This window comes from Mastigoproctus giganteus, chromosome 11 (genome assembly GCF_048544385.1).
Source record: "Mastigoproctus giganteus isolate SK-2022 chromosome 11, ASM4854438v1, whole genome shotgun sequence".
NCBI lineage: Eukaryota > Metazoa > Arthropoda > Arachnida > Uropygi > Thelyphonidae > Mastigoproctus > Mastigoproctus giganteus.
Window position 1 is genome coordinate 114,349,052 of NC_143585.1, and position 14,019 is coordinate 114,363,070.

The 14,019-nt window shown below is 37.8% G+C and overlaps 1 protein-coding gene across 2 annotated transcripts in view; it reads right to left on the reverse strand.

Annotated features, from left to right (window-relative positions):
* Nucleotides 1-1,484: 1,484 nt before the first annotated feature.
* The window catches only part of LOC150078362 (uncharacterized), a 399,628-nt gene continuing 387,093 nt past the window's right edge, over nucleotides 1,485-14,019 (reverse strand). For both annotated transcript variants that reach the window (XM_090385439.1, XM_090385438.1), the window contains exon 18: nucleotides 1,485-2,821. In XM_090385439.1, coding sequence (XP_090241565.1) covers nucleotides 2,456-2,821 — 366 coding nt within the window. In that variant the 3' untranslated portion in view covers nucleotides 1,485-2,455. The remainder of the gene's footprint in view (nucleotides 2,822-14,019) is intronic.

The following is a 14,019-nucleotide window of genomic DNA, read 5'->3' on the forward strand; positions in this document are numbered from 1 at the left end:
AAACTCCCTGTTTCTGGGGGAATAAACCATGTTATCTATGCCTGAGACCACTAACTCAGCCACAGAGTGAAAGAAGCCTGTAAGTTCCTCGCATCATAAACGGAATTCGAACCTGATCCTTTTTCACCCAATGTGTACCACTGTGCTACCATGCAGCCTAAACTTGATATAATAAAGAAAATAGAATGGGACAGGAGTGTATTAATGGCAGAATATAACATTGGATGGTCAACATGTTTGTTTTTTAAGTGCAGTTAATAAAATTGCATTATTAATCTCTATATTTCTTATTTAATCTCATTATTTCTGCATTAAATATATTAAAAATAAAACTTTCTAGATAACGGAAAAATTGAAATAACGGCACCTTGAATCCCCGAAGGTGACGTTATTTTGAAAGTCTACTGTATATAATACCAACTTCTGTAATATAGTAACCCATAAAAAGCAATTTTTGCTAATTATTCTGAAAGATAATTTAGTATTTCATGTCAATTTATTCTTTAATATAAATGAAATAACCAGAGACATTAAAATTATGTCCTTTTGGTAATTCTGGCCTCTTACTGACCAGAACACACACATACACACACAAGTATTTTTCTCACAGCAGAGCACTTTAGGAGTTGCTTTGGAATTATTTTCAAATAGGATCCACTATATCAAAATCCTGATGGCTATATGCGTGGCACTGGTGGGTACATACTAATCGGTGAAAACGTGACAAAAACAGTGTAAAAGAAGTCCTTCCTAACATTCCAAGGTTGTTTCCCACTTAAGAAGTGAAATGGATTTAATTCTTTTGTACCAGAGAATTATAGTGGTTTGCCTTGGTACTGTACTTTCAGATAAATAGCATGTTTCAAATGAAACAACCTGCTATTTTTTAAAAAGTCAAGTATCCTTTAAATAAATAGCAGATACTTCTCTTCTGAGATGTGCTGTTTATGTGAAAATAGCTGTAAAGCAAACAGTGTCCTGTTGTGCGATATTTAAACCCACATGAAAAGACTTTTGGACTTTTCATATGGGTTTAAAAAAGAACTGTATTATCAATGCAGCAGTACAGGTTCTCCCCAAAATATGATTTATGATAATATTCTCAAATGACCAGTTGTAAACTCCTCTAATCTATGTTGTTCTGCCAAAGTATATACAAAACTTAGGTCTAGAATGTAATATTCTCTGAACTTGAAAGCTACTGCTTTTGTGACTACCAGTGAGTATAGACTTTATCAAATCTACAGTCACGTGTGATATTTGCCAATTCTCTGATGAGAAGGTGAAACAGCTATCAGGATAGTTTTTCTTGTCTTTTCAATAAACAGCAGATCTTCTCTTTTGACATATGCTATTTAATTTAAAATGTGAAAAGCATCTTAAAGTCCTTGTTGCTTAAGCCCGAAACAAAATAAATTGTAGAGCTTTAATGTAAGGTGATCATAAAGTAACAACGTAAATATATGCAAATATTTGGACGAACACTTATCTACATACAAGAAAACTAATAACCAAGTTTTATTGTAGGGCTTCGACATAAAAGGAAAACATGCAAAGACAGACCATGGAAATCAATTTTCTACAAATTAACTTGTACAGATATTACTAGCAGCACTTGTAAAAAATAAACACTATACACATGCATAAGGAATGGGAAGTAAAGCAACAGAATTTGAAGTTATCAAAGTGCTCTCTTTGGAATACTGTTATCAAATTGGTATTAATATTATGGCCTATAGAAGGAAGAATATCAAGGTTTGAACAAACTGGATTTGTTGCTGATTAAAAAAATAATAATGATAATAAATAAATAAATAACAATGACACACCGTGATACATATAGAAACCATTGCCAAGATTACCCAAACTGTAAATGACAAACTAATACATGAATAACAGTATGATGCAGCTTCACATCCCATCCATTTTTACAGTTAGCCTTATCTTTTTGAAGATACTGTTAATGAATCTGGGGATGGCTGTAGATACATCAGATATCATTCCAAGACATAGATTTGGACCATTTGATCCTTCAAGGGTACACCAAGTATCCACTTCACAGTCTAGATTACTGGTTGTAAGGTTAACTAACAGGCTGTCTACAAGCATGAACAAAAAGTGTACAACTAAAGAGGTCAATAGATCAACTTTTCTCTGCTATTCATAATTTCATTACTTGAATAAGGGCTGTGATTGATTTTGAGGGATAGCACAGCATTTGTAAAAATAAGTTATGGTTTCTTGCATGTAGATTAATGTTTAAACATTTACATGTTTTTACATTTAGTTATTTTATGACCACCCTATATATGTTTATCATCAAAGAGAAATTTATACATAACGCAAAACTGGAACCCAACAGTTTGAAGTATTATGTCAATGAAAGATATTATCAAAGCGTACTACAAAAATATCACACTTTTCAAAACTAAAACGATATCCTTGGAATGTAATCTCAAAGCTTAGTTGCTGAAAATATTTGCAGAAATTTTTTCCACCTGCTGGAATTTCGTTCATTAGCAGGATTTTTCTCCCCAGGGCCAGCATCACTCAAGTGCTCAGATTCTTCTTCTTCTTTAATGGTAGTAGTGTCCCTTTCTTTATCAAGTTGTATGGTGCGCCTTAATTTTCTTGACTTTATACGTGACCTTACTTTTGGTTTGGGTATTTGATATGGCTTGCTTGCTTGACTTTGATTGTAAGAAGCAATTGTCTTTTTGAGGGTCACCACAATGTTGACAACTGCTTTAGCAATTTCACTTGGCATTGCTTCTTTTGCTGAAAGAAGTGACCAGTCAGCTTCTGCTACACAAGGTGGCGGCTACAAAGAATAAATAAATATATATCATCATTTATTTATATATATGATAATAATAAAAAATAAGAAATTTTAATCTGTTATTAGCATTAGCATTAGTAGAGGCATTTGATGCAAGAAAGCAAGCTTATGCAGCATCAGCCAAAAAAAAAAAAAAAAAAAAAAGTAACATAAATAAATAAAAATAACCACTTCCACTTCACCCCTCTGTTCGTTCGAAATACCTGTCCAGCTGAGCCTTAAACTTATTTAGGCTATCAACTTCCACGACAAGGGATGGAAGTCTGTTCCACCCACCAACCACCCGCTGGCTAAAGGCAAATTTCCGCACATCTATCCTACATCTGTCTTTCCTCAATTTGAATTTATGCCCTCTCAGGTGATTTTTCTGAGCTAGAGGAAGAATCCCATCAGCATTGAGCATGCTCAAACCATTCAAGGCTTTGTACACCTCTATCAGATCACCCCGCTGGTGCCTAGTTTCCAGACACTGTAATTTGCAAAACTTAAGCCTTTCTTCGTAAGAGAACCCCTTTGTCCCATTCACCAATCTAGTTGCCCTTCTCTGTACTCGTTCCAGCAGCTCTACATCCTTCCTGAAATGAGGCCTCCAGGCCTGTATACAGTACTCTAGGTGTGGCCTGACCATTGCCTTATACAAGGGAATAATCACCTCCTTATCCCTGCTAGAAAAATTTCTATATATCATTGACAATACACCATGAGCTACTCTTGCAGCTCGTCTGCACTGCTCAGAGAACTTCATATCTGCCTGCACCACCACCCCCAGGTCCCTTTCATTCTCTACCACTGTCAGTGTAGTACCACAGAGTTGATACGTTGCTCTGGGGTTGCTGTTTCCCATATGTAGTACTTTACATTTGTCAATGTTAAACTTCATTTGCCACCTCGAAGCCCATCTGCTCAACCTTTCCAAATCCTGTTGCAGCAGCATAGTGTCAGTAGTGTCCTTGACAACCCTGCCAACCTTTGTATCGTCTGCAAACTTGGACATTAAGCCTGATATACCATCATCAATATCATTTATAAATACAGAAAACAATAAAGGCCCCAATACTGAACCCTGAGGGACTCCACTAATAACATTAGTCCACGATGAGCAGTGTCCATTGATTACCACTCTCTGTCTTCTCCCCCTCAACCACCCCTTTATCCATAGCAGCAACTTGCCTCCAATGCCACACTGCTCCAATTTGTGCAGCAGTCTTCCATGTGCAACAGTATCAAAAGCCTTTCTAAGATCCAAGTATATAATATCAAAGTTATTCCCTGCATCCAGTTCTTTTGTGACTGCATCATAGTATCCAATCAAATTGGTCAGGCAAGACTTCCCCTTAACAAAACCATGCTGTGTCCTAGCTATAACTGAAGTCTTGTCTAGATGATCCTGCAGTGCTTCTTTCACCAGTGCCTCCATTAATTTTCCGGGAACAGAAGTTAAACTCACAGGTCTATAATTACTTGTGTCAGCCTTTGATCCCCCTTTGTGAATTGGGGTCACATTTGCACATCTCCAGTCAATGGGTACCTCCCCTGAGTCCAAGGAAGCTCTCATAATTATGGCTAAGGGTTTGCTTACCTCCTTTGCTGCCTCCTTTAATATAACTGGATAGATCCCATCCACCCCAGGTGCCTTTCTTGTGTTTATCTTCAACAATTTCTCCTCCACTTTGCTCTCAGTTATTACAAGATTCTCTAGCTTACTGCTAGAGTTGAATACACCTCTGGCATTCCCCTCGCTGAATAACTCCTTATCATAAAACTAAAGTACTTGTGAAAAGTAGCCTAAAAATAAATGTAGTTTAAAATTAAAAGGTTATTAATTGTACCGTAAAATTTTCAATAATTCAATATAGTAGTCAGCCCGTGACAAGAAACATGTGATTTCAGCATTCACAGTAAAGAGCTTATCCAAAAGTTACATCCCATATCACCCAAAGCAGCTGTTTTTCAGTAAGATGGCATTCTGACTATTGTGAGAAGCAAAGTTAAAAGATTCATTTTAAGTTTGAAGTTGGAATAAAAAGTAAAATTATCCACTGAGTGTTCTGTAATATTTTCAAAAGAGCGTTGTTTCCAGTAACAGCGACTGTCAAGACCTCTGTGATACTGTGAGGAGTCTGGAAAGTGTTGATTGTTGTGTTTTTTTTGTTTTTTTTTAAATTCTGAAAGAAGTAAAATAAAATACCATCTGTTACTAGTATCTTATATCTATAATTCAACATGATTCATATTGTCTTGAAGAAATTACAACCCTATTGGTTACAATCACATTAACTGATACTGTTTCAAAGCTATGTGGATTTTCTTATTTATTAATTTGAAATTATGCTGACAAACTGAATAGGTATTTTGCATCTTCGTTCTTCACACAAGGAATTTTTAGGGATGGAGATGCCAGAAATGTATCAAATTCTAACAAGGAACTGAATGATTTTGTGATAACTGAGAGGAAAGTGAAAAATAAATTAATATTAGTGGTGGCAAATAATGCAAGCTTATAAAGCTTTAAGAAAGCTTTTGATACTGTTGCACATGGAAGACTACTGTACAAACTGGAGCAATATGGCATTAAGAGCAAGTTGCTGCTATGGATAGAGGGATGGTTGAGTGGGAGAAGACAGAGTGGTAATCAATGGACACTGCTCTTCAGGGATTAATGTTATTAGTGGCACCCCAAGGGTTTGGTGTTGGGCTCATTGTTGTTTTCTATATTTATGAATGATACTGATGAAGGTATATCAGGCTTAATGTCTAGGTTTGTAGATGATATAAAGGTTGGCATTGGCAGCATTGTCAATGACAGTAATGAGAGTATACTTATGCAAAAGGATCTAGAAAAGTTGGGCAGATGGGAAGAGAAGTGGCAACTGAAGTTTAACATTAACAAATGCAAAGTACTGCATATGGGTAGCAGTAACTCCAGAGTAATGTACCAACTGTATGGTACTACACTCAGGGTAGTGGAGAATGAAAAAGACTTGGGGGTAATTGTGCAGTCAGATATGAAGTTTTCAGAGCAGTGCAGACAGGCTGCCAGAGCAGCTCATGGGGGTCTTTTCAATTATATACAGGAAATTTGCTAGCAGGGATAAGGAGGTGATTATCCTCTTGTATAAAGCAATAGTCAGGCACACCTTGAGTACTGCATACGGGTCTGAAGTCATCAATTTTGGAAGGACATAGAGCAGCTGGAATGAGTACAGAGAAGGACAGTGAGATTGGTGAGGGGAACAAGGGGTTACTCTGACCAAGAGCCTTATACACCTCTCAGTCACCTGAGAGGTGTATAAGGCTCTGATTGGTTTGAATAAGCCCAGTGCTGATGGGATTCTTCTTCTTTTTGCTCAGATTACATAGCTGAGGGGGCATCAATTCAAACTGAGGAAAGACTTGCAGAATAGATGTGTGGAAATTTGCCTTTAGCAAGTGTGTGTGTTTAATTGCTGGAACTAACTTCCATCTGTCGTTGTGGAAGTTTATAGTTAAATAAATTCAAGAAAGAACTTTTTGGTTTTTTTTGGTGTTTCTGTATAAGCTTGATTTCTTGCATCATATACCACTGCTAATGCTAATGGTATGCATATTTTTTTTTGTTTTAGCTAATAATTTTTTTTTACAGTGAGGCTAAATTAAAACTCTACAAAGTTAATGGTATAGTGCAATACATATAACATAAGCTGATAGCATAATATGTATTATTTCTTTTAGGTATCTATAGTTTAGTGTAGTATTCTGAGGCTAAATTGAATTTAAATGGAAATCATTTAAATGGACTGGAGCAGCAAAGCAATGGGCTCACAGTAGTGGGAATACTGTAGCTTGGGGAAGAAATGAAGGGATGAATTCTCCCATGAATTACAGCCTAATGAAATGTGCAACTTATTTTATGTTTGTCAACCTATCTGGAATGGGATGTAATTGAGCCTGAGGGGGGGGCATATCCGTGTGTGTTCAGTGCAAACAGTACAAGAAAATCAGGTACAAACAAGAGAGTTCTGACTGGTGTTTATGAGAGTGTGAAGAACAGGGCAGATGCCCTTGAAGCAATTAAAATGGAGGGGCTCATTCAAACTCTCAGCTGCCCATCTCAACACCATAGCACTCATTTGTGCATCAGGCAACACTGTGGCAATACTAGAGACAGAATACACTGGCCCCAAAATAGGAAGTATCTGTCGGTGACTGTATTTTCAGGGAAAACAGAAATATATTGTGCAAAAGGGATAAGCAGAAGGTGCCCCTGGCAGACATGCCTGCGAGGGGGCAATAGTAGAGGGCATTCTATGGTAGATATCATCATTTCAGGGCACAAAAGGTGATATTGTTGCACACATGGGAACTAACAATATTAATTAAGAGTAGAATTTAATTTAATTAACATGTACAGGGCAACGCTGGGAAAAGTAGTGAGTTAGGTTTAAATATAAAAGTGTCTGCAAACTTTTATGTTTAAAAGTTCTTGCAAAATGCTATCTGCATTGTAAATAAATTTGATGAATTTGAAGATTAAATCATTAAATTCAGACATTGTAAGGATATCAGCAACATGGTGTTCCTCAGACATAAGGAATGCAGAATTTCAATATGGGGAATACAATGTATACAGAAAGCACAGACAGGATCTAACGTAGTGCATCCAGTCAACATGGGTGACCAGTGCAATGTTGAGTCAGTTTGGTGTGACAGCAGAAAAATAAAAATAAGAGTAGGAGTGTATTATAGGCCTAATGACGAATATAAAAAATAACTATACAAAGAAATACTAGTAAAGTATTTCAGCCAATAAATCAGAATGTCTTATAATGACATTATGATTTACTCTCGAATATCTGCTACCAATTTCTTAATTGCCAATCTCCAGTGAAGTAAAGACAACTTAGTTGATTTCAATCCTTCTAAAACTCAGTCTTGTCTTATATCTCGCAAAAAGGATTCTTCTGCTCCTATGCTTATCTTCAGTGACACTCCGATTTCTAGGCAAAATGAATTTCTAGGCAGGATTGGGGATTACCCTGACTTCTAATCTCTCTCTCTCTTGGCACAAGCACATTACAAATATTGCTTCCTCTGCATCTAAAAAACTTCGTTTTCTCTTTCGCTCTCGGCATTACTTTTCTTCCAAACAGCTGTTCACTCTGTACAAATCACAAATCCGTCCTACCGTGGAATATTGTTCCCACATCTGGGGCGCTGCCCCCAAAACCTCTCTCAGGCTTCTAGATTTCATTCAGAAGGGGACGGTTAGGTTAATTAATGACTCATCTCTAACAGTCTCTCAACTCGCTGTCTCATAGATTTACTGTTTCTGCTGCATGCCTTTTCTACAGATACTTCCGTGGGCACTGTTCTTCTGAATTGGCTTCTATTATTCCCGCTCTCTCTCTTTCAAAACAGTCCGAACACGTGCTGCCACCAGCCAACATCCATTTACTGTCCAACTTCAAACTCAGAATCAACTTTTCATCTTCCTCGTTTATTCATTCAACTGCTGTTTTCTGGAACAACCTTCCTTCGCACATATTTCCTGAAAGTTACAGTCTACTCTCAACAAATATCTTCTTTTGTCTTCTCAACCTCCAACCAAAGCACGGTACCAAGTACTATAGGTTCTAATACCTTTCATGTTTGGGGTTTTCATAAAAAAAAAATAAAAATAATGAGGGATTTTAATTTTTCAAATATTCTCACGCATTAGGAACCTGCAGGTGTCTTGGTGGTAGTGATCACAGTGTGGTGATGTTGGATTTACTTAAAGACATGACTACTGTAAAGGAAGGGCTTTTGCTTTCATCAGATTGACTACAGTGGTCTCAAACAGTTTTTAAATTCTATATGGTGGGACCATCTGATGATAATGCCAACAGCAAATGCTAAAAGGGAAGCATTCAGAGAAGTAATCATAAAATCTACTAGGCTTTTTGTACCAACTAAGAAGTACCATTCCACGATTAGACCTAAATGGATGTCAGATGAACTGATGAGACTTAAGGCTAAGAAGGAAAAATACATGGATGCATATAAATTATCTGGTGGTATGTAATCAAGTCACAAAGAAGTACAGGCAAGCTAAAGCAGATTATGAGAATTCTCTGGCAAAGAATTCTAAGAAATATAGAAAACAGTTCTTTACTTATATCAACAGTAGAAGTAAGGTATTGAATCACATTGGTCCCCTTGATCATGATAGTTTAATGGTTAATGATCCTCACCAGACTGCTGACAAAGTGAATCGAATTTCGCATCTACATTCATGAATGAGTTCTTTATTGAGGGGAATTCCAGAAATTGATCAGAATCTAACAAGGAACTAAACAATATTGTGATAACTGAGAAGAAAGTGGAAGAGTTGGGGCTAAAAAAAAAAAAGAAAAAAAAAAGTGCCTGGGGTGTATGGGATCTATCTAATTATATTAAATGAGGCAGCAAAGGAGGTAAGCAAACCTTTAGTCATAATTATGAGGAGAGCATCTTTGGATTCAGGAAAGGTCCCTATGGACTGGAGATGTGCTACTGTATCCCCAAATTCACAAAGGGGGAATCTCAAAGGGCAGCAGGATTAATTATAGAGCTGCTAATTTGACTTCTGTTCCCAGGAAAATAATGGAGTCACTGGTTAAAGAAGCAATGCAGGACCATCTAGACAAGACTGCAGTAACAGTTAAGACACAGCATGGATTTGTTAAGGGATGATCTTGTCCAATCAATCTAATTTGATACTATGACACAGTAACAAAAGGAACTGAATGCAAAAAATAATTTTGACATCATATACTTAGATTTCACAAAAGACTGCTATGCCAATTGGAGTAATGATTGAATAGGAGAAGACAGAGTGGTTTTATTAGAAATGCTGCTCTTCATGGACTAGTGTAATTAGTGGAGTCTCCCATGGTTCAGTGCTAGGTCCATTATTATTTTATATTTATTATTGACATTAATATTATTGACATTAATGAAGGTATATCAGGCTTAATGTCTAAGTTTGCTGAAGACACAAATGTTGGCAGGTTGATTAATGACAGTAGTCAGGGTAAGCTGCTGAAACAAGGTCTCTAAACAAATTAGGCCAATGGGCTGAGAAATGGCAGTTGAAGTTAACAATTAATAAATGCAGCGAACTGCATATGGGTAACTGTAATCTCAGATTAATGTTCCAACTGTGTGATACTACACTCAGAGCAGTGGAAAACGAAAAAGATCTTGTGCAGTGAGATATGAATTCACTGAACAATGCAGACAGGATGCCAGAATAGCATATGGAGCTTTGTCTATGATATACTGGAATTTTGCCAGCAGGAACAAGGAACTGACTATCCCACTATATAAGGCAATGGTTAGGCAGTATCTTGAGTACTACATTCAGGTCTGGAGGCCTCATTTTAGGATGGAGGTAAAACTACTGGAACAGTAGCAGAGAAGGGCAACAAAACTGGTGAAGAATGAAAGGACAGTTTTATCAAGACAGTCTTCAGTTCTGTAAATTGCAATGTGTTGAGATGCGAGGTGATCTGATCAAGATTTTTAAGGCTTGATATGGATCGAGCAAGCTCACTGTTAATGGCATTCTTCTTCTTGCACAGACTGCACAAGTGAGGGGGCATAAATTCAAATTGAGGAAGGATGTTTGCAGGATAGATGTGAGGAAATTGCTTGCCTTCAGCCCGCAGATGGCTGACTGATGGAACAAACTTCCATCTAGACAAATTATATGAGGGGTTGGACAAGTGATGGAGTTATGTTTTTTGGCTGATGTGTGAGGTTTGCTTTCTTGAATAATATGCCACTAATAATAATAATAATAATGATGATGACACGTGGGGTAGATGTGATCTATCCAATTATATTAAGGGGGACAGAAAATGAGATAAGCAAACCCTTAGCCATACTTTTGAGGGCATCTTTGGATTCAGGTGGATATCTGTGGACTGGCGATGTGCAAATATATTCCCAATTCACAAAGGTAGATCAAACGGAGATGAATAATTAATTAAATTTGACTTCTGTTCCAGGGATAATAATGGAGTCCCTGGTTAAAGAAGTAATGCAGGACCATTCAGAAAGGAATGGAGTTATACTGCAGTCACAGCATGAATTTGTTAAGGGGCTCTTGTCTAACCAATCTGATTTGGTACTATGATACAGTCACAAAGGAACTGGATGCAAAAAATAATTTTGACATCATATACTTAGATTTCAGAAAAGCTTTTGATGTTGTCTGTCTGGGTGATGTCATTCCCAGGTGGCAAATATACAGAACAGACTCTTAGAGAAACTCTAAAAATGGTGAATAACGATGTACTGGTAGTAAGAGCAATTATTTGGAAAGGTTGCCCACTGGATGGTAATTCCATGAACAGGACCATCCTTTGTTCACTCTTTGCATATTAACTGGCATTCTGCAAAGAGGCATTCATTTGCCTTTAAATATATCTCCTGCAAACATATGCAAACCTGTCTTGGAGCAGGGCTTTGATGTTGTCACCATTCCATTGAATTCATGGCAATGCCATTATGTGAATTTGGCCATTATTTTGGCTTGGTGGATCCATTGGTAAGATTCCAAAGTGCTGAGGGTTTAGTTTTCTTATTTTTTTGGGGGGGGAAGTATGGGCACTGTCCTGTATCCATCTCCTCCTCAGCAAAGAGTTCTAAAACTGAATCATCTGGTACCTCCTTAACCTCTATGTCTATTACTTCTTGTAGTGTAGTGCAGCACTAGGAGGTAAGGATTTGGGAGTGGCAGCCAACTGTGTTTTTTGGGTGGGTTTTTGTGAGCTTAATGTGAGAAATTGGGATGAATGACTCTGTGCAATAGTCATATCAGTTTGCATCCCAATGGAATGTGTTCCTGCAACTTTTTGATCACTTGATGTATATTGGCTTAACTACTTTCCTTTGTTCAGCTCTGTCTTCAGTTTCTGTATTTTCCTTTTTCTTTCTTCCACTGTTGGCATGCTTATAAGTATTGCAGGCTGTTCTCCTTAGCAGTTGATACATAACTGGCTTTGGAGCCAAACATCCCATGTTGTTGTTGTTTTTTTTTTTAGGAGCATTAGCAACTAAGGCCATATTGCTCCGGGATATGTGGTGGTCATTCCCTGACCTTTTCGCATCCTCCATATTTGGTGGTGACGGGCTCGAACCCCGGTCTAATCAAGAAGCGTGTGCTATGCACTGCTGCTCCTTCCCACCTGGCTACGGAGGCGCTGAAAAAAAAACATCCCGTGATTTCACGGTCCTTTGCACTACATCTAGCACATGCAATGGCATCCAACTGTCCATTTGCAAGAGTCTATAATTTTGAAACTTCAAACAGGATAGGTGGTTAGGTATGTATGGCCTTACTGAGCAGTGTATCTGGCTGTAATGGAATTAGGAAATATTGGCTAGTTGAAAGTAAGAATCAGGTTTTTAGTGGGTACTAGATTCATGCCTATGCACAAACATCATTTTACAGCTATCAGTCTTTGTGGTTTTAGTACAGAACAGATTTCTTATTCAGACACTTCAAGAAGATACCATTCTGAGATCAACTACAAGATGAATTGTGTGTCTTATACAGGGCTACTGTAATTGAAATTCCTTTAATAGAGATGAATTGAAGAAGCTGTTCTGAATACCTATCACTTTTTGTTAAAATGTCATCAGAACATAACCATTTAACCAATTTAGAGGAGCTCACTAACCCTACCAAACACTTCTGGATAAAGAAAGATGACACCTTTCTAAGAGCTTTTTGCAAGTTCAGCGAATTATCAGGAAGTATGGTATTATGGTATAAATCCTGATATTTCTGGCATTCTGGCCCTTGTTTGCTGCAGTGATGTTATTATGAACAACGTCATTGTTTTCTGATAGAGCCCATGGTGTGGTACCAGAAGAAGAGATCTGATTATTAGGATTCATAGCAAGCAGATAACCAAAATTATGCTAAGGAGTGGCATGAGAGGGCTACTCATACCTGGACTACCATCAGATGGAATCCAATGCCTCACACCATTAGAGTAGGAGTATGGTACTGATATGGTTGACCTTCACAGGCAAGCCCAATAGCTGATTGACCCTGGGAAAGCCATCTTATTGAAGCAAGGGTGCTGAAGGGTCTTATTGAAGTGCTGTGCTGAAGCTGAGCCCCTGAACAACCGGGATCTACCTTTCTAAATTTCTATAAGCCGCAGTGCACAGCATACACATTGGATTCATGTAACGTTATCCTGGAACCTAGGCTGTGGGTGTTCAATCGCAGTGATACTAATCTTGAGAACCAGCAACATCAGTGGGAGATCCTTGCACGTATAGGTATCCAAGATTAGCATTAGCACAGGCATATGATACAAGCTTATGCAGCATCAGCCAAAAAAAAAAAAAAAAAAACCACCAACAAAAAACTCTCCGAATTCACCCCTCCATTCGTTCCAAATACCTGTCCAGCTCAGCCTTAAATTTATTTAGGCTATCAACTTCCATATCAAAGCATTAGCAAGGGCACGATGCAAGAAAGCAAGCTTACATAGCATCAGCCAAAAAAAAAAAAAAAAAAAAAAAAACCCTTATTTCACCCATCCCCCTCGCTCCAAATGTTTGTCAAGTTCTGCCTTGAATCTATTTAAAATATCAACTTCTACAATGACAGATGGAAATTTGTTCCAGCAATCAACCACCCGCTGGCTAAAGGCAAACTTCCGCACATCTATTCTACAACCGTCTTTCCTCAATTTCAATTTATGCCCTCTCAGTTGGCTATTCTGAGCAAGACGAAGAATCCCATCAGCACTGAGCATGCGTAAACCATTCAAGGCTTTATACACCTCAATCAGATCACCTCACAGGTGCCTAGTCTCCAGACACTTTAATTTGCAAAACTTAAGCCTTTCTTCGTAACAGCAACAATTTGTTCTGTTCACTAATCTTGCCCTTCTCTGTACTCATTCCAACAGCTCTACATCCTTCTTAAAATGAGGCCTCCAGACCTGTATACACTACTCAAGGTGTGGCCTGAACATTGACTTATACTAGGGGATAATCACTTCCTTATCCCTGCTAGAAAAATTCCTGTATATCATTGACAAGACACCATGAGCTACTCTTGTAGACCATCTGAACTGCTCAGAAAACTTCATATCTGCCTGCACAATTACCCCAGGTCCTTTTCATTCTCTACCACTGTCAGTGTGGTA